General features: G+C 40.9%; 3 protein-coding genes across 7 annotated transcripts in view; all 3 read left to right on the forward strand.

Moving 5' to 3' along the window:
* Nucleotides 1-4,096: 4,096 nt before the first annotated feature.
* Nucleotides 4,097-6,579, forward strand: LOC6033621 (kelch domain-containing protein 3). Its single transcript, XM_038256289.1, has 4 exons — nt 4,097-4,585; nt 4,657-5,561; nt 5,620-5,760; nt 5,821-6,579. The coding sequence occupies exons 1-4, from the start codon at nt 4,562-4,564 to the stop codon at nt 5,879-5,881; spliced, it is 1,131 nt and encodes a 376-aa protein (XP_038112217.1). The 5' UTR covers nt 4,097-4,561; the 3' UTR covers nt 5,882-6,579.
* Nucleotides 6,580-9,795: 3,216 nt separating this feature from the next.
* Nucleotides 9,796-13,932, forward strand: LOC6033622 (major facilitator superfamily domain-containing protein 1). 3 transcript variants are annotated; one of them, XM_038255282.1, is made up of 7 exons: nt 9,796-9,961; nt 10,530-10,816; nt 10,883-11,159; nt 12,258-13,105; nt 13,162-13,261; nt 13,381-13,464; nt 13,605-13,746. In XM_038255282.1, exons 2-6 carry the CDS (start codon nt 10,585-10,587, stop codon nt 13,418-13,420), a joined length of 1,497 nt encoding a protein of 498 aa, XP_038111210.1. In that variant the 5' UTR covers nt 9,796-9,961; nt 10,530-10,584; the 3' UTR covers nt 13,421-13,464; nt 13,605-13,746. The 3 variants fall into 3 exon arrangements, with proteins under 3 accessions (XP_038111210.1, XP_038111209.1, XP_001844049.2); XM_038255281.1 differs by lacking the exon at nt 13,381-13,464 and having other exon boundaries at nt 9,797-9,961; nt 10,499-10,816; nt 13,605-13,932; XM_001843997.2 differs by lacking the exon at nt 13,381-13,464 and having other exon boundaries at nt 9,798-9,961; nt 13,605-13,932.
* A 2,886-nt stretch (nt 13,933-16,818) lies between these two features.
* LOC6033623 (eukaryotic translation initiation factor 4E-binding protein Mextli) overlaps nt 16,819-23,829 on the forward strand; it is a 28,724-nt gene continuing 21,713 nt past the window's right edge. For all 3 annotated transcript variants that reach the window (XM_038250732.1, XM_038250731.1, XM_001843998.2), the window contains exon 1: nt 16,819-16,950. The gene's annotated coding sequence lies outside the window, so the exon portion shown is untranslated. The remainder of the gene's footprint in view (nt 16,951-23,829) is intronic.

Raw genomic sequence — 23,829 nt, forward strand, 5'->3', positions numbered from 1 at the left:
TGAGTAATGCCATAAGGTAGCGACGCCGCCGTCGAAGATCGAACGAAACACCTCGCGACGCTCAACCCACAGTAGGCGCGCGCGTGGCGTCGCGCGATCCTCGCGAGAAGATCACTCTCAAACGAGAGAGAATCAAGTGGTGAGAGAGAACGCGCGCGCCTGTTTGATCTGAGTAGGCTTGCTTTTCATTCATAAAGCTGTGATTCATTCATACCCTGGCAGCGCTACAAGTGGTTCGAGAGCATGGGACTTTGCGCTCTTTTTTTTTTGTTTGTGCGAGCTACCAATTACGTTTTCGTGGAAAGTAGATGACGTTTCAGTGGAACTGGATCTTTATATAGGCTTGTCGATTAATCACATGGTAAGGCGGAACTAAACGTAAAAAATACGCTGGTTGCTTGCGGAAGTACTATATAGTAAACTCTGAAAGTCGTGGGAGTTGTATACGATATTGTTTTTGTTGTCACGATGGAATGGTAGTGATTATGCAAATCACGTGAGTACGTGCCTAGAAGAACCAAAGGCACGCTTAAGCCAGAAGCCTCGGTTAGAATTGGGTGGCTTGCGGCAGAGATCGATCGGTGGTTACTCATCAGGTGGGAAAACCCAACTGCACATCGACACCGACGATGTTAATGACACAGAGCGCGCGCTCTCAGACTGTATCTTTGCGCTTGGTGCTCTCTCAATGGTTCAATTTAGGTGAATGGTGTGTAGTAAAGATTGTGGTTTGGGTTACTAGCACGTGGTCAGAGCTAATGGGTCAATTGCCTTAGTTTTTGGTTGGAATATTTCTCGGAATTCGGTTAATGTTTTCATTAGGTTGTTGCTAATATTGTTCCCAGTTTATATTTTATTCAAACATTTGAAGTCTTTTTGAAATAAATTGTCACTGAATCCGCTTTGTCAATACCAGCCTCGGTGCGCTTCAAGGGTATTCCACACAGGAATAAATAAAAGATGCACAAAGTCTAAAAATTCATTAAAAATATTTATTTATGGTATTTTTTTTAAATAAATAAAAAAAAAACAATTTAAATGCAATGCAAAGGTTTAAATTTTGAAAAAAGAGCGTGAAAAAATACACAACAACCCAAGTCAGGAAATCGGAAAATTCGAGAACTAACCAAAATATACAAAAAATCAGAAATAAGATTTTGAGTTTTTTTTACAATTTTGTAAATTACGGGCAAACTTGTTTAAAAATCCGTAGTAAATCTTAAATATTTCAACAATTTTAATAATTTTGGACCCTTCTTAAGAGCCCTTTGCAGATTGAATTTTAAATTTAAAAAAAAACTTGTTTGATGTTTTTAAGGGCTTTTTCAAAATGGCACACCAGAGGGGGGAGGGGGGGGGTGGCATAGGCATGAAGAGAACAAAATTTCTTGAAGACTGATTTTTCAAAGTGCGAAAAAATCAATAGTTTTGTGACAAATAAATTTTAAACAGTCAGAACTAATTAAAAGTGAGTTAATTGATTGTTATGCGGTCAATAAATTTGTTATAACAAAAACAAATTTATACTTTAGTTATTCTTGGACTTGTATAGGAATATCTGAGAATTATTGAAAGATGTTATAATAAAGGTTTAGGAAAATGATGTAAGAGGAAAATGATGTAATTTTTATATAAATATTTGCCATGAAATCTTGTTTTTGTAAAGATAGCGTTTTTGCCGGTACAGAAAAAAAGATTCTTTATCTTCCTGGTGGAGCACTGGTGTATGTACCACCTCATTTTTTTATATTTTGCATGGATTCAATTTTTGGGCGCGATACATAAATCGACGCCAACATTTCAAAAAGCATCATGTACAAACCATGCGTTTTGAGAAAAACGCATTTGAATGGTGAGCATCCATTTTCAATTCCCATTTTAATATAAAAGCAAAATAAGATGTTCTAATGATAACAAACGATGAAAAACGTTGCTTTTATTGATACTTGATCATCCAAATTCAATAAAACACTATTTCCGTAATTTTATATGAGAAAAACAAACATAACTTCTTTTGAAATAACCAACGTCTATGTCACCCTGCTGTCATTGAGGGGGACGCTTTGTTATGATTCGTTTTTCTTCGCCGAATGTACATGGCGCTTTGTTCATGTTGCTTTTTTTTCGTCACGAGGTTCATGTAGTCTTTTGTTTGACAGTTTGACAGGGCTATATAACCAGGGACTGCTGATGGCAGAGATTTTGTTTATGTTACTTTATTTAAAATCATGATTAAACAGACTTTACTGAAGTAACTTTTGCTTATTTTTGGTGGAGAGGTAGCTTATTAGGAGTACTTTCAGAATATGCAATAACCCAGAAAGTGTCAAAATGTACATGATGCCTTTTGAAATGTTACCGTCGAAATAGCAGTGCGTGGCCGAATGGTTACGCTGTCCGCTTTGTAAGCGGATGATTCTGGGTTCGATTCCCATCTGCTGCAACCTTCTATCGGATGAGGAAGTAAAATGTCGGTCCCGGCCTTGGTTGTTAGGCCGTTAAGTCATTCCAGGTGTAGGAGTTGTCTCCATGCCATAAGTACAAACAACACACCAAACCAAGCCTACTCCGGTGGAATCGCTGGCGGCGGTTGGACTCGCAATCCGAAGGTCGTCAGTTCAAACACTGGGGTAGAAGGTTCCATGGAGTAGAAAGAGGTTTGGGTGCTCTCCCCATTCAAGCCTTCGGACTCCTAGGTTTTAGCAGAAACTTGCAATAGAGACCACAAAAGACCCGGGGGTCGTTAATGTGGATGGTTTGATTTGATTTTTTGACATAAATATCAATTGAAATCCAAGTATTTTTAGTTTTAAATGAAAAATATGTACTACCTGCTGTAAAAATTACAAAATAAATACAAGAAATTTTGATTTGGCAATTTAAAAATTTGTTTATAGGTTATTTCATGTCAACTGGACTCGAACTCGACCATCACCGTTATTGTTTAGTTTATATGTTTATTCTAATTGTCAGTAAATTTCTTTTTTTTTTAATTTATTCAGTAATGTTGTTGTTGTTTTTGCAACAACAATCGAACAATCGAAATCGAATCTGAACTTTGAATCTTTGAACATCTTTGAAACATTTTCAAAGGGGCTGACAAAAACTTTTAAAATTTTGGAAATGGCCATAATTTCATATAAATTGAATTAATATGTAGTTTAGTTAATGAAGTGTTTCAATTTTGCTCAAATTTTATCAAGCACTGATTTTTTAGCATGAATAAAAAAGTGCCCGAATGTTTTTTTTCTGTAGTGAACCGATTTGGGGAAAAATTAAGTGGAGTCTAAAGATTTAGTAATCCTAAAATATTGTTCATTCGTTTTACTGTTTTGAGGGTATTTAATATAGAAAATTTAGCGTGACTCAAGCAAAAACGGCTATATTTTTAAAGTGATTATGATTTTCCTAAATTTTTTGAACAGCATTGAATAGCCGACAATATTTCAAAAAAAAAATGTGAATATGTTAAAGTAAGAATCTTAGACATATTTTTCTCAGTCCAGCCATGCGTTGCTCTAAAAAACGACGCTGTCAAATTGACAGCGAAGAAGTGGTGCAAACTGCAAAGTCTGAACGCGTGCAAAAGTTAACTGAATCAGAATCAGAGCCAAAATCTTCACTGTTTCTGAAAGTTTGTGTGTTAAAAGTGATAAAAGAATCACTATAATGACTTTATCACACTGGAAGCAAAAAATACTGTCCACCCAATTAACGAGTTGTGGATTTTGCCCCCAACATTTGGTCCTATCGATCCGGACAGACACCTCCGGAACTGGAAGCTGCCTCGAGGAGGACAAAGTCACGGCGTTCTAGCAGGATTCTAGAAGAGTTCTCACAGAACTGAATATTCGAACAGAATTCCAGCAGAGATGTTCCACTATTCTAGCAGGATTCTGGCAGAATCAGTTCTGCTAAAATATTCAAAATTATATATTATATTTTTTTTTAGTTTTTTAGTTTTTATTATATTTTTTTTTTTTGTTGGCTCAATGAAGTTGAGGGTTCAAAAAACCCTCTCACGCTAACGCTAACGCTTCCCCTCCAGCTGACTGACAGTTCGCACACTTCTGTCATTCTCGTTCGCTCATGTTTCAAAACAAAACTCGTCGTCGTCGTCGCCGTCGAACACAGCAACAGCACACGAAGAGAGCTCGCGGACAGAAGAGGGTGAATAATTTCAAAGGTGGATGCTGCACTAATTTATTATTGCCATATTTTGGAGTGTTCATGGCCAAATCTAGGCGGAGAAAAGCGCCAGCGAATTAGGCACACACGCCAAGGTTGCAGCATCTCCGAGCGAGTGTTTGTGGTATTGAAAAGTGGGATTTGTTTACATTTTGGAACCATTGCTGCTCCCGTGGAAAGGGTTTTTTTTATTTTGGTGCACTGATTACGATTCTGTGAGGTGAGGTGCAATCTCTGGTCTTATCAGCAAGTGGATGCAAAGTGGACGTGTTTATCATGGGGATCTGAGCCACTGCTGCTGGAGGTACACAAAGGGACATCGTCGATCGATCGTGATTTGAGCTGGTTGAGCTTTGGACGGAACGGAATTACGATGCGCTGGATTGTCAACCTTGAGGTAGAGTGTTGTTTGTTTCGTCTCGTTACGATCACGATGATTGAATTCAAGTGTCGATTACATTGTTGCAGGGCGGTCCTCGTCGGGTCAATCATGCGTCCGTGGCCGTGGGGGACTTCATCTTTTCGTTCGGTGGATATTGCACGGGGGAAGATTACCACTCGACCAGCGCCATAGATGTGCACATCTTGAACACAAACAATCTACGCTGGACGCTGGCCCCGACGGTGAAGGATGAGTATGGCGTGCCGTGCAAATATCCGGAAGTTCCGTTTCAGCGTTACGGTCATACGGCGGTGGCCTACGACAACAAGGTATACATCTGGGGAGGACGGAATGACGAAATCGTGTGCGACATTCTGTACTGTTACGACACGAGAACGCTGAAGTGGAGCAGACCTGCCGTCACAGGAACGGTTCCTGGAGCTAGAGATGGCCACTCGGCTTGCATCTACGGCAACCGGATGTACATCTTTGGTGGGTTTGAAGAGACGATTGACAAGTTTTCTTGCGATGTCCACTACCTGAACCTGCAAACGATGACCTGGACGTACGTTGACACCCGTGGGGAACCGCCATCGTTCCGGGATTTCCACTCGGCCACCATTGTGAACCACAAAATGTTTGTATTTGGTGGACGAGGCGACGCCTGGGGTCCGTACCACTCACAGGAAGAAATCTACTGCCCGAAAATTGTGTGTCTAGATCTCAGAACGAACCGATGGGAAATGCCCAACACAACCGGAGAGGAACCACTCGGGCGGAGAAGCCACTCGGCGTTTGTGTACAACGACCACATCTACATATTTGGCGGTTACAATGGTAACCTCGATTTGCACTTTAACGATCTCTACTGCTTCAATCCCGAACGCTACGTTTGGCGGTTAGTGCGGCCACGTGGTCAATCGCCCCGGCCACGGCGGCGGCAGTCCTGCTTGGTGATTGGCCAACGAATGTATCTGTTTGGAGGAACCTGGTAAGATGAATCTCAAAAATTAAAAACTTCAACAATAAATTCTATTTTAATCTTTCAGCCCATCCCACACAACCGACCCAACATCCTACGATTACAGCGACACTCACGTGCTAGATTTCCATCCCACGCTCCGCACGCTGGCCATGCTCAAGGTGTTGGAACACAAGCTGGACACGTCGTGTTTGCCCCGGGTCATCAAGTAAGTACCAATTACTTAAACATTTTCCACAAACAAATCTAATCCGCTTTCCTCCCCAAGAATCGAAATCCGTAACATGACCACGCCGAACAAGATCAGCCGCTCGCTGGTCAGTGGCTAGAGGTACGTGGGCGGCGTCGCCGTCGCCGCCGCCACCGGATGGGTTTGCTGCGGTTCCACGGCGGTGAGTCTGTTGCTGGCCGCGCTGTGCGATCTAGTTAGTAAATTCTGGTAAAAACATTTCGTGTAGTATGTTTCGTTTTTCGTTGTCCGTCGTTGCAATGTTCCCAAACCAGGAAGCATAAAAAGAAAAGAAAAAAAAAATGTAGAATTTAATCTAAAGTAACAAGGTAAGATAGGGTGGGATGGATTTTGGAAAAAAGTGCAATCAAAAATTATCGTTTAGGGAAACAGATTTTCTCACCTTTTTCCAAACTGTTGGGATAAAGTGGCTGAAACTATTGTACAGAATATACCGTTGTAATTTTATAAATCTGGATAATCGACAGCAAAACTTCAAATCAACCATTTTAGTGGCAATCGACATAAAATAAACAATAACAAATAGTTATAAAAAGTGGAATATATCAAATACTTGTATTAAATTTGTTCGGTTGGCGAGGATTCATTGAAAAAAATAAAACAGTTATCAATTTTGTCAAAAATCGAATGATTATTTCGAAATCTTGCCGCAGATTTCATTTTTATTTAGAACCGTGAAACAATTCTTCAAGAACTTCAGTGTGTTTTTGGTTAAACCTTAGTTTCAAGTGTAAATAAATTTTGTGTAAGTTACGAGATAATACATTTTGCTATCAATAAAGATATTTTTATATTGAGAAAGAAAGGTATCCCTTTTAAATGTCACTATACTGTGACAGGAAAAGCAGATATTTTGAAAACGAAATTGCATAGAATAGTAGTGTATGTTTATAATTAGGTTTGTTAAGATATCAAAATATCAGCTCTCAGCAACTACAATTATTCCGCCTGAATAATCATGCCTCAAATACAACTGCTCTTCTCTCCTCTTTGAAACTCTCAGCGCCGAACATGGTGGTCTACTCCTAATCGCCATCTCGCGTTCTCTCATTGCAGTTTTCGGAGAGATTGAGAGACTCAGCGGTGAGAGCGCTTAGTCGAGGAAAAGGGGAGGAGAGATAGAGAGAGAATGACATCGCTAGGAATCACAAGACACAAGATCTCACAAGCTATAGTGACGGCCGCTATACTCTCGGATATTTTTGGTGCAGAGATAATCTATTGATAGTTTTTTTTTTTTTTTTTGATTCCTTTGTGGACCATCATTCAGTGAGGTACTCCTGGATTTTAGCTCCTGAAAAGTGCTTAAAAAGTGCAAAAATGCCTCAGGGCAAGAAAAAGAGGCGGTCCTCACCAGCAGGATCGGCAGATTTGAAGAAGCTAAAGAATGCCGAAGCGCTACCTGCAAAGCCAGGCAGTTTGAGCAAGGACGCTCAAAAATTGTCTGGAAACCAGTTCGCTACCCTCCCTGTGGACGTGAGCGAGAAGGAAGAATTTGAACGACGGGAAAAGTTGCCACCCATTTTTGTGAAAACATCGTCATCGGATTCGGTGCGAAAGTGGCTGACCGGGTTTATCAAATCTGGTGCTTTACGAGCTTCCATTCGCTTGTGTGCTGATGGACTCAAAATTCTGCTACCTACCAGAAAGGATTACAACTACGTTCGGGATTTCCTCAACAACACAAAGATTGAATACTACAGCCATGACGATCCAGGTAAACGCCCCATGAAACAGGTCCTCCGAGGTCTGTACGACATGGATGTGAGTGTGCTGAAAGAAGAGCTCAAAACTTTTAAGTTGAACGTGATCGAAGTCTTCAAGATGACGAGACACAACAAGGACATCAAGTATCGTGATCCCAAATCTGCAGCCATTGCCGTTGAATCAGCGGCAAAGAGTTGCAGAGCATACAACACCTCCAGGCTTCAGTCAGCAACCGAGGGAAAACCAACCAACATCAACGGGTGAAGGCAGTAGTGACCTGTTTTCACCACAAGAACTTCTGAACATTTTCATCGAGATGACAACAACACTGCGTGGGTGCAAAACTCGCCAGGAACAAGTAAGAACTCTTGGAGCATTCATCTTAAAATACAGTTCGTAGTTTACTCGTTCTAGTGATTTTGAATATTTCAATGGATTTATTTTTTGTTAGTTTTAGGTTAGGATTAGCTGTTAAAGTGATTTTTTTTCTTTTTTACCCAAATGTATTCAATTCAATGCCATAATGTAAAACAATTTGAAGCAAATAAATAAATGTGATCAGTTAATAATAAAACAAAAATACAACAAAGATGAAGAGCATTAGGCCATACCACTTATCATGTAAAAGAAATGTAATTATTATAAGAATGTTCAATAAAGACATATTTAATTTCAAAAAAAAAAAAAATTCAAAAAATTGATAGTTTTTCTATCACTAATTTGCAACACTGTTTATAATCAACTTGAGTCGCACATTTATCCAACAAGGTTTACCGATTTGGATAAATACGACGAGTGATGAAAAAATCAAGTTTTGCAACGAGTTTCATACAACATTTTTTGCAATTCCCAAAAACACCCTTTGAATGGGATTGTAACTCAAATGTCCATATATTCAATCAATCAAATTAAAACAATGTTGAAAAGTATAACTTTTACAAACAAGTACTGAAAAGTTCAACTTAGTAGCATCCATTTCAGTGCTGAAAATTAAAACTTTTCAACATTTGTTTTGAAAAGGGTTACTATTTGAGTATGTTTTTTTGGTACTTTTTTGCAATTCCGCCATGAAACTATTTACTTTTACTGTCATTTTTGAATGACGAAACAGCCTACTTTTCTGTACTGAAAATAATAGAATCGAATAGTGAACTTTTTCACAACAAATGCTGAAAAGTTGTTCTTTAATTTTGTGATCAAATGCCCAAAAAAAAAACAAAAAAACTTTTTTTTATTTTACGTGTTTATTCTAATATCATTTGTTTTGTAGCTTGACATGACAATTAAAAAATATATATTTATATAATTAAAGCTAGAAAACAATTATATTTTCATATTTTTATATTGCCCAAGTGACGATAACTAATCTGCCCCTGGTCGCATAAATGTCCCATATGCATTTTCATCGATTTCGGGTTTTTGATGCAGTTTGGTTCAAAATCGTGTGCTCTTTCAAAAGAGCCTGTAACATCCAGTACTTTGTTCTAGAAATTAGAAGGAAATACAGTTTTTTTTTAGCGAAAACTTAACACGTGTAGCGATTATGTGTGGGACAAACTTCAAATGCGTTTTTCTCAGCTTGCTGTTTTTGCATATGGGACATTTATGCGAACATGGGCAGTAATCTGGCAATAAATGGCATGTTAAATCGACGCCAACATTTCAAAAAGCATCATGTACAAACCATGCGTTTTGAGAAAAACGCATTTGAATGTTGAGCATCCATTTTCAATTCCTGTAAACTTGAACTGTAAAAGTTGAAGTTATTAAATTTGTTAGATTTTTTTATTTTTATTATTTATTTTTTTTGCATTTTAAAAAATGTGTTCTTAATAATCTTAAATTATTTTTTTATGTAATTGGGTCCTAAAATGAAGCTTAGATTTCTAATATTATTGTTTACAGTGATAAAGCTTATTTTTCTGAGTACAATGACCTTTTGTTCGACCACAAAGAGTTTAAAATGGATTTTTAAATCAATTTTGAAAAATTAACCTCGCGGTCCTTCTTGACAGAAAAGCTCCTACTTGACAGCTCGTTTCAAGGGGAGCATAGTTGATCCATCGAAAAAATGTTGTCTTGTCATTATTATTTTTTTGCATTAAAATGAAAAAAAAGTGATCAGAAATGGTTTTTGATCGTGTTTTTTACCGTTGTACATAAAAATTGACATAGGGCTTTAGTACCCAATTTTCCATTAATTTTACTAGTAACCACCTTTACATCTTGGTCCTAATGTTTGCTGATGTTTTGATTCAGTTCAGCGAGTGCAGCTGTCACTTCTCATCGTCTCCGTCATTCATTTTCGCGTTTACTCCCTTCGTGTTGTTGTTGTTGGTGCGTCTAAAACATTGTGCGTTACATATTGATTGATTGTGCTCGCGATTTGGGAGCAAAATATTTGATTTTCCAGCGAAAACCAGTTTAGAGAAAGGAAACGACAGCAAAGAAGGTATTTATTGTTGGTTTTACGAGCTGGATTAACTAGCGTGAGCGTGAAAAGTGTGTGACGAACAACAACAACAGAAACAACTCTTGCACTAATCATTGCCAAACAAAAACAAAGATTATGACCTCGAACTGATGCAAATGCAATCGATTACACTGAATTTAGAGTTTTTTTTTGTCACAATTTGGCCTCGATCGCGATCATTCCAGTACATGTTTGCATTAGAACCCTGTTGTCGCAGTTGATTAGCGCTCAGAAGCCTACAAAAGGAAGAAGCGAAATCGGTGTCAGAGCTTTGCTAATGTGGCCATATCAGCAGAATATGTGGGCCGATTGATTCATCGCCGTATTAGTTAGTGGTAGTAGTAACTGTGACTCTGTGGCTCGTTATGCTTCTGTTGAGTTCGCAATACTCTCGACGGGACTAGGACGCCCTGGACGGCGTAATTATTTAGAGTATTGTTCGTTGTTCATCACACACTACCAAGCTGGTTGGTTGGTTGACGGCCCGCATTTGTTCGCTCTCTTCTTTATCGCCAGCACAAATCGCTCATTTTCACCCCCCCTTCAGGACGTGTGAACTTGGTCAAAAAGTAGCTGGCTCGCGCAGTGATTAGACGCAAGTGATGCCCAGATCGTACGAGGAAGATGAAGCGAGGAGGCCGATCCTGGACGCGCAGGAATCGGACAGCGAAGCTCCGGGATCGGTGATCGCACCCGCAAGAGAGCGGATTCTGCACCGGAGTGACGATGACGAGCTGAGCCAGCCGACCGGATGTGGCGCGAGTGCGTGCTGCAATCCGAGTTCCGCCACGCACCGCTTCATGGCGCTGATCTTCATGTGTCTGGTCGGGTTTGGTGAGTAATCGGTCGGGGAGACACGTGACGCTGTAACTGTAACGAGTTTTCTTTGTCGTCTTGCAGGATCGTACTTTTGCTACGACAATCCGGGTGCCCTGCAGGACAAGTTCAAGTCGGATCTGGACCTCTCGACCACGCAGTTTGTGTGGTTGTACTCGATCTACTCGTGGCCAAATGTGATCCTGTGCTTTATTGGAGGATTTTTGATCGATCGCGTGTTTGGGATTCGGTTGGGCACGATCATCTACATGTTTATCTTGCTGATTGGACAGCTGATTTTTGCCACCGGAGCGTTGATCAACGCGTTTTGGTTGATGATCCTGGGTAGATTCCTGTTTGGGTAAGTTACAAATCATTTAGATTAATTTAATAAATTATTGAATTATAAAATTATGAAATTATTAAAATATTTAAAAAAAAATATTAAAATATTAATATATTAAAATATTTAAATATTCAAATATTAAAATATTAAAATACATATTAAAATATTAAAAGAATTATTAAAATATTAAAATATTCAAATATTAATATATTAAATTATTCAAATATTCAAATATTAAATTATTCAAAAATTCAAATATTTAAATATTTAAATATTGAAATATTTAAATCTTAAAATATTAAAATATTAAAATATTAAAATATTAAAAATATTAAAATATTAAAACATTAAAATATTAAAATATTAAAATATTAAAATATTAAAATATTAAAATATTAAAATATTAAAATATTAAAATATTAAAATATTAAAATATTAAAATATTAAAATATTAAAATATTAAAATACTAAAATATTAAAATATTAAAATATTAAAAAATTAAAATAATAATATATTAAAATATTAAAATATTGAATTCTTTAATTGTAAAATTATTACAGTCGACTCTGATTGTCAATATCCAAGGGACCGTCGAGGAAAAGAATCATCAGTTTACAGAACGATGCAAAATGAAGACTCGATTGAAAATATTTTTTTTCTTGATACCCAGCTATGGGAGAGACATGGCAACGTCCATCAAACAAAAACAAACTAATGTCAAACACCCTTCAAAGCTTCGTTTTGCCAAGAAAAATGTCTATGCAAGCCATGAGAAAGTGAAATTATTGACAACCGAAAGAGATTTTTAAAGCAAACAGAATCCAAGGGACCATCGAGGAAGAGATCCTTCAAGCAAGGGAAAATATCGAGGAATGAAGATAATTGAAGTATGCAGATTGAAGGGACTGAAGAATTCATCGATAGATGGAGAATTATTGATATCGAGAAGATCGACAGCCAGAGAGTCGACTGTAAATTCTAATTTGACTATATTCTGAAAACACTAAAATTAAAGTTCTAAAATGTGTTAATTCTGAAATCTGAAAACACTACAATTTCAAATGTTAAATTTCAAGATTTAAAACTTTTAACTAAAACTGTTATTCCTCCAGTATCGGAGCGGAATCGCTGGCCGTGGCGCAGAACAACTACGCCGTCCTGTGGTTCAAGGGCAAAGAGCTGAACATGGTGTTCGGGCTGCAGCTTTCGTTTGCCCGCGTTGGCAGCACCGTCAACTTCCTCGTGATGGTTCCGGTGTACAATTACGTGCGCGACCTGGGCTACACCGGCCACCAGTGCACCGGAGTGGTCCTGCTGCTGGCCACGCTGACCTGCGTGATGTCGATGTTGTGCGCGTTGATCCTCGGTTGGATGGACAAACGGGCGGCTCGGATTCTGCGCCGGAACGACAACCCACCGAACGGGGAGGTGGCCAAGCTTTCTGATATTGGCACGTTCAAGATTTCGTTCTGGATGGTGACGGTCATCTGCGTCGCTTATTACGTGGCCATCTTTCCGTTCATTGCGCTTGGGAAGGTGTTCTTTATGCGCAAGTTTGGGTTCACCCCGGAGGACGCCAACACGGTCAACTCGATCGTGTACATCGTGGCTGGTGTGGCTTCGCCGTTGTTTGGGCTGATCGTTGATCGTACGGGACGGAACGTACTGTGGGTGTTTGTATCGATTACGGTGACGATCTTCGCGCATGGACTACTGGCGTTCACCTTCTACAACCCGTACGTGGCCATGATCACGATGGGCATGGCGTACTCGATGCTGGCGAGCAGTCTGTGGCCACTGGTGGCGCTGATCGTGCCCGAGTACCAGCTGGGAACGGCCTACGGAATCTGCCAATCCGTCCAGAACCTTGGCCTGGCCGTAATTTCTATGTTCTCGGGATTGATTGTCGACAAAGGAGGATACTTTATGCTGGAGATCTTCTTCATTGGATGGCTCGTTGGTTTGTATTAGCAAATTTCATTGAGAGCAACATCAACTCATTTAATTCTCTTGCAGTTTCTCTTCTGGCCACGATCGTCATCTGGCTGTACGACGCCAACAACAACGGAGCTTTGAACATGTCCCCGAAGGAGCGGGAGATCGCCGCCAGCAAACTGTGAGTACCGCACTCCTTTCATTCTCCCCTTTCTTGCTTTGTTTCGTTGTTGCGTTTTCGGTAGGTTTTTTTTGTAAGTGTTGATTTGTCGAATTTCTTCCCATAAACGTGTTATAAAGTGACGACCGAGATAGAGCTTCGTACGCACCGATTGACTAAGGCTATGCTGGTGGCAGGATTTTCGCACGGGGGATTCTCTCGAGGTAGGACCACGTCCCGAAGGCGAAGCTCTAAATCGACTAACACTAACACCCCGCTAAAATTTGTTCAAAAATGGTTGCTCAACTAACGTGACTTTCATATCGATCGGAAGAATAATTTTTGGGATTTGATTTTTCAACAGCTTGGTCGAGGCCGCCAACCGTTACGACGAGAATGTGGCACCGGTGCCGTCGGATGGGTCGGTCAATGAGGATGGCGTGACGACGCAGGGAGGGGCGGCCCCGCCGGTGGAATCGATCCGCAACCGTTATCTGAACCGCGTCCTGGACAGTCCCAACCAGAGCGATTCGGAGCCGTTGATTGAGTAGAAGCAAGCAAATCGAAGAAATCAAAAAACAGGAAAAGGTATTAGAACTGAGAGAAAAAGTGAGTGTTCTGTGCGCAATGCGTTCTGGTAATCTCTGCATCGGTTGGGAGCGTTTGAGTTTTAAGAAGTTGAGTTTTTATTACTGTTTAGTAGCACAATTAACCGTTAGGGGAAGAGCGTTGTCATTCTGATTGCATAAGTTTTTAATCTTCAGTGATATATTGTGAATATTTTATCAAGTTTATACTTTAGGAGTTCTTGAAACTCCAGCAAAATACAAAATACTAAGTGTGCTTTCGGGATCTCTGACTGTGTCATTGATTGTTTTAAGAGATGTGTATAATAAAAACTATTCCAGAAAAGATTTAAAGAAAAAAAACAAGTAACTAACGAGCTATTTATCTGTATAGCATTTACAGTCTACGGCTCTCGCGCAGCATGCAAAAGACAAACAGCAGCCAACACTATAAATATTATCGTTATTACCTAAAATATATTACTTATTACATGTGAGAACACACTGTCTCATACATTCTAAGCTTACAACAATCATAACTCGCCACCACACCATACAATTGGAGGTAAAAGCAAACCTATTGGAGACTGGGAATGGGCAAAATTTAACAAACTTCAAAATTTAAAAATAAACACCTAAACATAAACATATCCCATCCGAAACAATAAATGAAAAAAAGTGTTAGTAATTTAAACAAGTAAGATAACAAAACACAAAGAAGCCTATGTAATGTTGTACTGATTGCCAAATTTTTATCACTTAAATATATACAATTATTGCAATGGATGTAAAAACCCGAAATTGTGTATTTCTAAATCATCGGTGAAGCCCCAAAACATGAGAGAGTTCAAAATCACATACCATAGCCCGTATCTAATTTTAATTTAAAAAATATCAGCTTTTAGAATAGCAACATTAGCAATTTCAATAAATTTACATTAGCGAAAGCATTTCTTTTCCATTTCACCTTAAAAACTGATGATTGAATTCAATCATTAAAAACATCGCACAAGTGTTTTGACCATCCAAAAATGACGTAAGCATAAAAAAAGTTTGTGATTTTGTTATATATCCCAGTGAGTTAATTGGCTCAAGCCAACTTCGCTTGGAGTTCGGATAAATTTTCTCACTGGGATGGATGGTATCCGGCGAGGTAAGGAAGCGATCTTGTATGACGCGACGATTTTTTTACCCCAACCCATATTAACAAATTTTAACAGGTTTTTTTTTGCAAATTTGCGAAATGATTAGTGCTTATATGAACATTTCTAGAGTTTTTTTTTTTTGAAAAGGACTTTTATATGTTTATAGGACCTAATAAAAAAACTCTAGATTTTGCGCTACAAACAGACAAACTCGCACAATTTTGGTGTTTGACTGTTTGCGGCAAACAAAGCAAATGTATGCATAAATGAGCATATGAAGAGTTTTTTTTTTTTGTTGAATATGTCTTTTTAACACAATAGCTTATTGGACCTTTTAAAAAAATTACTAAAACCTGCTTATGATTTCTTGTTTTTTTTTTTGTTATATTTAATATGAGCAATTCTCTACAAAATCGGTCGATTTCTGTAATTTTTCGCTGAGTATTCAGCAGCATGACTCATAATTTGCTGAAACTCGGCATTTCCTTCTGCCGAGCGATAAGTTGTACTGATTTTGGCAGATTTTTTTTTTTGCCGTGAAATTCTAATTGTGTACAAAATCAAATTAAAAAAATCAAATTATTCGCTCTACAGCATTGCCTTGGCGTTCTCGATTGCGAGATTCCTACTCGAAACTAAGTGTCCGAAGGCTTGATTGTTGAGGCGATAAAAAGCTCCATAATTCCCGCAGATGGCGCAAAGCATCGAAAAATAACGATTCAAATTTTCGCTGTTCTGGTAACATAGGAATGCAAACTTAAAATTGAATTAACAGCTCTTAGAACAACCTTTGAGAAAAAATTCAAGTAGTATGAGTGTAAACTTTTTGCCCTCTATAAATTAACGCTTAAAAAAAAAATGGAAAAAAAATAATTTTCAAAAAAAAATATTTCGTAAAATGATAGAGCATCAAAAGTTTACACAGGATCAACTCGAATTTTTGCTCAAAAGTTGTTTTGAACGCTGGAATTTAACAAAACAGAATTCGCATACATAACCTCAAAGGGCGGAAATTTCAATCGGCATTCTTCGCTCTGTTCTGCCACTCAACACCAGGTGTCGCATGTCGTTTGGCTCTTGAACGCCAATTGCAAACCTCTTTTTACACCTTAGCTTCCATTCACCCCGGGATTCGATCCGACGACCTTTGGATTGTTTACAATTGTGTACAAAAATGGCACGTGCATATTCGAAAATCTGTATCTTTTGAAGCAACCAATCTTCAATCTCTCTTAGGCAATTCTGTTGGATATTTTCTCAACTCCTAATAAAATATTTGTAATTAATTTTATTTTTTTAATTTATTTTTTTTTAATTTAGAAAAACTGGATTTTTAGTTAAAATTAATATCTATGTAAAAATATTTTGAAAACGGTGCACTTTATCAAATTTAATTTTAACATGAAAAACTGAAGTCAAAAAATTGTTTCGAGTAAAATCTTTGTCCTATTGAAATATTTTTAAAGTCATAACTCGGCTGCAAAATTTTTGCCCGTACTTTTCTATAGCTCAAAAGTTTCGGTTTTTTGTCTCATTAACATTTATTGATATTTTAAAAAATAAAGTTAAGGATTTTGGAAAATTAAAGTTTGTGAAAAAAGGCCTGTTAAAATTCTTCATTTAAAAAAATGCTGCTGAAGTAAATGTTTAAAAAATTGCTTTTTATTTGTTATTTCAGCGGTAACAGCCTATTTTTTTGGAAAATGTTTTTAAGGCAAATTACACGAATATTGTTATGATTAATCATGAAAAGCTCAAGCTTGTGCACTGTAAATTTGTTTTAAAATACTGCGAGTGGTCGAAAATTTCTTGAAAAAAAAAATCTATTAAAAAAACATTTTTCTGAAACGTAATTTACAGTCGCACCCCTAAAACATCGCACAACCAGTTGACCGACGGACGACGACGACGGCACTCCGCCGCCGCACACATTCTCATTCGACAATTTGATCGCGTTGAGGAAAGTTGGAGCTGCACAGAGGAGCGCAGAGAAAAAAAGGTGAGTCTTGTGGAAAAATGCGTAATTTTCGTCTGTTGCGATCGATTCGCGGTTTCGTCGGTTCCCGTTTTTCGGAAACGGAGGTGCCTTTTGGGAGACGGCACGGAACCTGCCCCGTGGCCGCGGATTCGAACCGTGTGGCCAAATTTTTCACTTTTTCTCCTCGCGCCTGGCTCGGCCTGCTGAGTTCAGCAGAAGAAGAAAACGACGACGGCAAAGAAACTCGCGCACCGTCATTAGTTCATCTGACAGCTGTGCTTGCGGGGCTTGCGTGAAAAACGTCGCCAATTTGTGTTGGTGGTGTGTGGAAGAACTGGGTGGTGGGAGGAAAGGCGGTGGTGGTGATCGCGAGTGCGGGTGCCGCGAGGAAAAGCTGTGTTGCTGGACTTTTTTGCGGTGTAGTAGTTCGTAGGCTTGTGTGCGTTAGTATTAGATACCTACTTTGATTTCCTTTCTGTTTTTTTTTCGATGCGCGCGCTCTCTCGCAAGTATGTGTTATTATTGGCTGTCTGCTGATCGATCGGACCTCGCCTACTAGATTGTGTTGTTTCGGTTTCCGATGACCAGCCCCAGCGACGACGGATAGTAGCAATAAAAAAATAAAATATTGGAAAAGCAACAATTTGCCGAGGTCATCCGCGCGGAGAAGAAGGAACATGGCAAAATATGTGCGAAGAATTCGGATGTGTCATCGAGTGTGATCGCTTGGAACGACGAAGCTCCCCTTTTCTATTGGTGCAAGTGTGTTTTAGAATGAGGTTGTACAAATTTGTTTATTTTTATAACTTTACCTGTTCTATCAAGCTGAAAGTTGTTGTTTTACTGGTCAAGATAACCTGTTAGTACAAACTGTGCACTTGAATTCAAACTAAAATAACCAGTATTATTTGAAAAGTACTGCAGCAAAATGTATTTCTAACCATAAAATAAAAACGTAACACCGCATCAGTCACACTGCACTGATCACTAATCATCAATTTATTTTGTAATTTTTATTTGCAATTTATTGGAAACAAAGTCCTGTCATTATAACACTTTGTATCAGGTTAAGGACGTTGAGATGATCACTTTAGATTAAATAAACAAAACAAATTTAGATCTAATTTTGTAAATGGCCTCTTAAAGCTTTTTGAATGCTGATAGTGTTGGTTTAACCTTAACTTCTGTTTAGTATTTTTCCAGTTCCGTTTTGAAGATACTTACTTTTCCTGCCATTCAAATAACAGTGCTGAAAAATTCATTACAGTACAAATTTGAGTCCTTAAAACTTGTACACTTGTATACTTTTCGACATTGTTTCAGTTTTTGACAGTCTTTCCAAATGATCCGGTTAGGCTAGGTTTACCTATTAACCCTCTAACGCCCATGGTTGCACCAGAGCACTTCAAATTGACATTTCTCAAAAACTAATGAGTGAAATGAACTCATTCTTTATGCACAGTGTTTATTAGGATGTTTAATACATCCAATTTGGTCAAGTCTGTTAAAAATGGCAAGGAAAAACGTAAAAAATCTCGATTTTGGTCTGGCTGGGAAGGGTTTGAATTGGTCCGGCTTTAACTCATCTTTTGTGATTCAATCAAACTACAAATACAAAGTAAAAAAAAGAATTTTAAAATCAGATGTTTGAAGAAAAATAAAATCGAAAAGCACATATATTTTTTTTTAAATGTAATGTTTTCAAGTTATAGTTTTTTTCGGGTATAAATTTTCGATTTCTTTTTGATTTTTTGCTTTCATTTTTTGAGACTTTGGAAGTTGGGTAGCTAGCACAAATAATTCGATTCGATGTAAATAATTTTTTTTAAATGTCACCTAATTAGTCAACCTAATAAGCCAAAAAAAATCAATTGACGATATCTCGAAACTATTTGGCAGTTTATTACTCTTATTTGTAATTCTCTTGCTATACTAAAGGTGAACAAGACATTATGCTTCGAAAAACTAATGATTCGGTGAAGAAAAATACTCGGTGGGACAATTATGCGTAGAAGAATAACGATGAGACAAACAGACTTGGTGTTTTTTTTTCATGAATTTTCTAATAAAGTATTAGATTTTATGTGTACGTCAAACTAAACTTAAAAATGCTAAATAGTCAAAATCGTCCAAAAATTACATGGGACAATTATGCGTAGAATGACAGTAAAGCTGTATTTTTTTTGTTTTACAAAAAATGCTTTAATTTGGTGCAATTTATCGTCAAAAAAGTGTACTTTTGAATTACAAATTTATATTAACATCTAGAAACGTTTTTTGTAATATGATTTTTGTTAAATTCAATACTTGCCCAAAAACTTTTGGGAGATTAGCCAGAGACCGAACTACTTGAGTTGAGTGTTTGCAATAGAATGAATTTTATTTTGGACTGTCGTCCCATTACACCTTCGACTCCCCTATTCGTAGTCTACTGTGATCTGATCTTCGTCGTCTTCCATTACTCCTCCTCGACGTGATCCGGTAGTAGACCGATTTCTTCACGCAGCATCTTGATCCGCAGGTTCTGCAACGGCTTCGTAAGAATGTCTGCCAACATCTTCTCAGTCGGACAGTACTGCAGATCGATCATCTTCTTCTCCTTCAGGTCGCGAACGTAGAAGTATCGGGTTTCGATGTGCTTCGTCCGCTTCTCGATCTTGTTGCCATCCACGAGCTTGATGCAGCTTTGATTGTCCTCGTAGACCGGCACAGCTCGGTTGATCTTGATCCCGAACTCGCCCAGCAGCATCTGTATCCAGATCAGCTCCTTGCATCCTTCAGTCAGCGCCACCAGTTCAGCTTCCGTTGATGACAGCGCTACACAGCTCTGCTTCCGGGAGCCCCAGCTGACGAGTCCGCCGCCAAAACGCACCAGATAACCAGAGTTGGATTTTCGGTCTCGGTGGTCGCCCGCCCAGTCCGCATCCACGTACATCTCCAGTCCTGCACCGGTAGATCCCAAGTGCAGTTTGTGATCGCTCGTCCCCTTCAGGTAGCGTAGCACACGCTTTGCCTCTTGCCAATCCAGCTGCGTTGGACGACTCGACTTCTGAGCAAGAATCGATGTGCTAATGGCAATGTCTGGTCGGGTGTGAACAGCTACGTACAGCAGACCTCCGATCAAGCTCAAATAATCGGTGTTGTTGGGTAGCTGATCGTTCTCCTCCTTCTGCTGTAGGTAGGCTGGATCCAAGGGAATCTTCGATTTCTTGGCATCCTCCAGACCGAATCGACTTGCCATCTTGTCGATGTACTTCTGCTGGTTCAACTTGAATCCATCGGCCGCTCGCTCAACTTCCATTCCCAGGAAATGCTTCAGATCTCCGAGGTTTGTAACGGTGAAGTGCTGTTGCAGGCCGTTGAATATAGCTTCAAACTCCTCCTCAGTCTCGGCAGCGATCACCATGTCGTCCACGTAGATGATGATGTACGCTGTCGACCTTCCGGTCTTCCGAACGTAGAGGCACGGATCAGCCTTCGCCTGGCTGAAGCCCAGTTGCTTGAAAACTGCGTCGATCTTGTGGTTCCACACTCGAGCAGATTGTTTGAGCCCGTACAGACTCTTCTTCAATCGACACACAGTATTGACGTCTCCGGTTGTGTATCCTGCAGGCTGCTTCATGTAGATGGTCTCCTCCAACTTGCCATGAAGGTACGCTGTCTTGACGTCCACGTGCTTTGCCACCATCTTCCGACGGCTAGCGATCGTCAGGAGGATCCGGAACGTTTCTTGTCTGGCCACAGGTGCGAAAACTTCGTCGAAGTCCACGCCAAACTTCTGGGTGAAGCCCTGCGCCACGAGCCTGGCCTTGTGCCGCACGATGTTGCCCTTCTCGTCCTCCTTGGTCTTGAACAGCCATTTACATCCAATCGCCTTGCGATCCGGGGGCAGCTGGACCAGCTCCCACGTGCCGTTCTCCATGAGTGATCGGTACTCATCGTCCATCGCGTCCTTCCACAGCTTCGCATCGCCACGTTTCATCGCCTCTGCCGGTGTAACGGGATCTCGACCCTTCGTGGGCTGACGTCTGGCTGCAAATCCAACTAGTGTATCGTCCGAGTTCTCGTCTCCACTTGTTTCCGAGTCCGAAACGATCTCGTCATATCCAGAGTTGGCTGTGAATGATGGAAGGGACAGGCCTTTGCTCGACAGAATAAAATCTTTGAACTTGCCTGGAAGACTGCGCTCCCGACCGCTGCGCAACAACGCCGGTGACCCAGGCGGATGTAATGGTCGCGAGGGGAGCGCAATAGGTGTCACGTCACAGCTGGGACCTGCCAGGGGCTCGGCGTCCTCTACTTCAACTTCAACTTCTGCGTTGTCGTTTTCGAGTTCAGCTATGACTTCAGACTCTTGTGGGACATCATCAACGACTGGTTCAGCTTCTTCCAGCTGCACCGGAGGCTCGTCTTCTTCCTGCACACACGGGATGGGTTCTTCAAAATCCAGACGAATCACCATCGGTTGCTTTGCAGAGACAGGAGCGCTTGCCGGGACTCCTCCTTCACGGAGAAAAGTTACGTCTCGTCGCTTGATCAACTTCTTTGCTATCGGATCCCACAGGCGGTAGGCCTTGATATCCTCCTCGAAACCTGTCAGAATACACTCGTGGGCTTTGGCGTCCCACTTCTTCCGCTTCTGTTTCGGGATGTGCACCATGACTGGAGTTCCGAACACACGGATGTGTGCCAGATTTTGTTTACGTCCAGTCCACACCTCTTCCGGTGTCTTGTCGTGGCCTTTGGTTGGAGATCGATTCGCCAGGTACACCGCTGTGCCCGTTGCCTCCGCCCAGAAGGTCTTTGGTAGGTTGGCGTCAAACAGCATGCACCGTGCTCGCTCGACAATGGTCCGGTTCCCGCGTTCAGCAAGCCCGTTCTGCTCCGGCGTGTAGTCCACCGTCGTTTGATGGCGTATTCCCAAGCGGCTGAGCAAGACCTGCAACTTCTTGTTGGTGAACTCCTTACCGTTGTCCGTGCGAAGAATCTTCAACTTCCGACCAGTCTGCCTCTCCGCCTTGCAGCGGAAATCCTCGAACGCGTCGTAGACTTCGTCCGCCGACTTTTGCTTCAGAAAGTACACAGCGATCCGCCGCGACTTGTCGTCGATGAAGCTCAGGTAGTATCGCCTACCTCCGAGGGATTGAACCTCCATCGGTCCACAGATGTCGGAGTGAACCAACTCCAACAGGTCGCTTGCGCGCGAGCCAGCCTTGCTGAACGGAAGACGTGTCTGCTTACCCATAGCGCAAACCTTGCACTTTTCGACAGCAGACTCGTTGTAGTGGACCCCGGAGACTAGACCATTCTTCAAACGTCTCACACCGTCGAAGTTGAGATGGCCCATCCGCTTGTGCCACAGTTCCAACGATTCCGCAGCAGTTACCGCGAGAGCTTGAGGCTTCGGTGTGGCCTGGTTCAGCCTGAAGATGTCCTTGACCATACTTCCGGTGGCAACGGTGGCCCCGGCTGCGTTGATCACCTTCACTCCACCCTTATCAAACGTAACCGTGCTCCCTCTCTTGACGATTTGGCTTACCGAGAGTAGGTTCGTCGATAGGTCCGGAATTACCTGCACGTCGTTGACTTCAATCGGCTTCTCGTCGGGTGAAACCGTGGTCCACAGCTTCATGCTTCCCTTCGCGACGACCTTCATGGCACCTCTGTTCGCAGCAACGACTGTACCACTGTAGTTCTCCAGGTTGTCCAACGTTTCCTTCGACTTCGCAAAGTGGTTGGAAGCCCCTGAATCGAAGTACCAGTGGTCGTCCTCGTTGACGGTTGACAGTACGGTACACCAAGCGTCTCCGTCCCTCCGATTTGAGTCCTTCGAGCGGCAATCCTTCGCAATGTGTCCGAACTTCTGGCAGCGCCTGCACTTCGGACCCTTGCTGTCGCCGGTTGGTCGTGGTGGCCGTTTCTGCTCGGGTCTGCGTTCCTGCTTCCTGCTTGAGTAGGCCGCGCCCGTCGATGTCACCGGGAGTTCCTGCAGCAACTTCGTTTTTATCGAATCTCCAGAAATCACCGTTCCAGAATTCTCCAGAGCCATGATCATCGGGCGGTACGATTCCGGCAGTCCCGCCAACAGCAGTCCACCGACCAATTCCTCCGGAATAACCATTCCGATACCACGCAGCTGGTGCGCGGTTGACATCACCGTGTTCACGAATTCCTCCATGGACGAACAGTCCTCCAAGTGCGTCGAACCGAACTTCCTGATCAGGCCGGTCCGTCGGGTCAGCCCCGCGTCCTCGAACGCGGCTTCGAGCGCTTCCCATGCTTCCTTGGCGGTCTTCGTGTCCTTCACGTGACAAAAATTGTGACGTTCCAGGTGCAGGATGATCTTGCCTCTTGCCTTGCGATCCTTGACGGCATCTACGGCTTCATATGTTCCGTCCGCCTTCTTTGCCGGCTTCACAGCGGTCCAAAATTCTTCGACTTCAAGATACGTCTGCATCGCAAACTTCCAGTCGGCCCAATTTTCGCGACCAGCAAGCCGTTCCAAGGCTGGGAAACTTCCGGCTTGACTCATCTTGCTCCAGAACTTTTCGTAAACTTCTTGAAAAAAATAACTGCTTCTCAAAATTCTTCTAAGTGTTCAGTTTTGAAATCTTCCTGGGCCCATAACCTTTTGGGAGATTAGCCAGAGACCGAACTACTTGAGTTGAGTGTTTGCAATAGAATGAATTTTATTTTGGACTGTCGTCCCATTACACCTTCGACTCCCCTATTCGTAGTCTACTGTGATCTGATCTTCGTCGTCTTCCATTAAAAACAATTCGCCAAATGTTGTCGTAAGCGCCTTTTGTGAACAAATATTTTATTTTTTTCTAATAATCACTTTCAAAAATGTTAAAGTTTGTTCATTCAAACATTTTTCAAATGCTCTTAACTCAAAAA

The sequence above is a fragment of the Culex quinquefasciatus genome, chromosome 2, assembly GCF_015732765.1.
Source record: "Culex quinquefasciatus strain JHB chromosome 2, VPISU_Cqui_1.0_pri_paternal, whole genome shotgun sequence".
NCBI classification, from domain to species: Eukaryota; Metazoa; Arthropoda; class Insecta; order Diptera; family Culicidae; genus Culex; species Culex quinquefasciatus.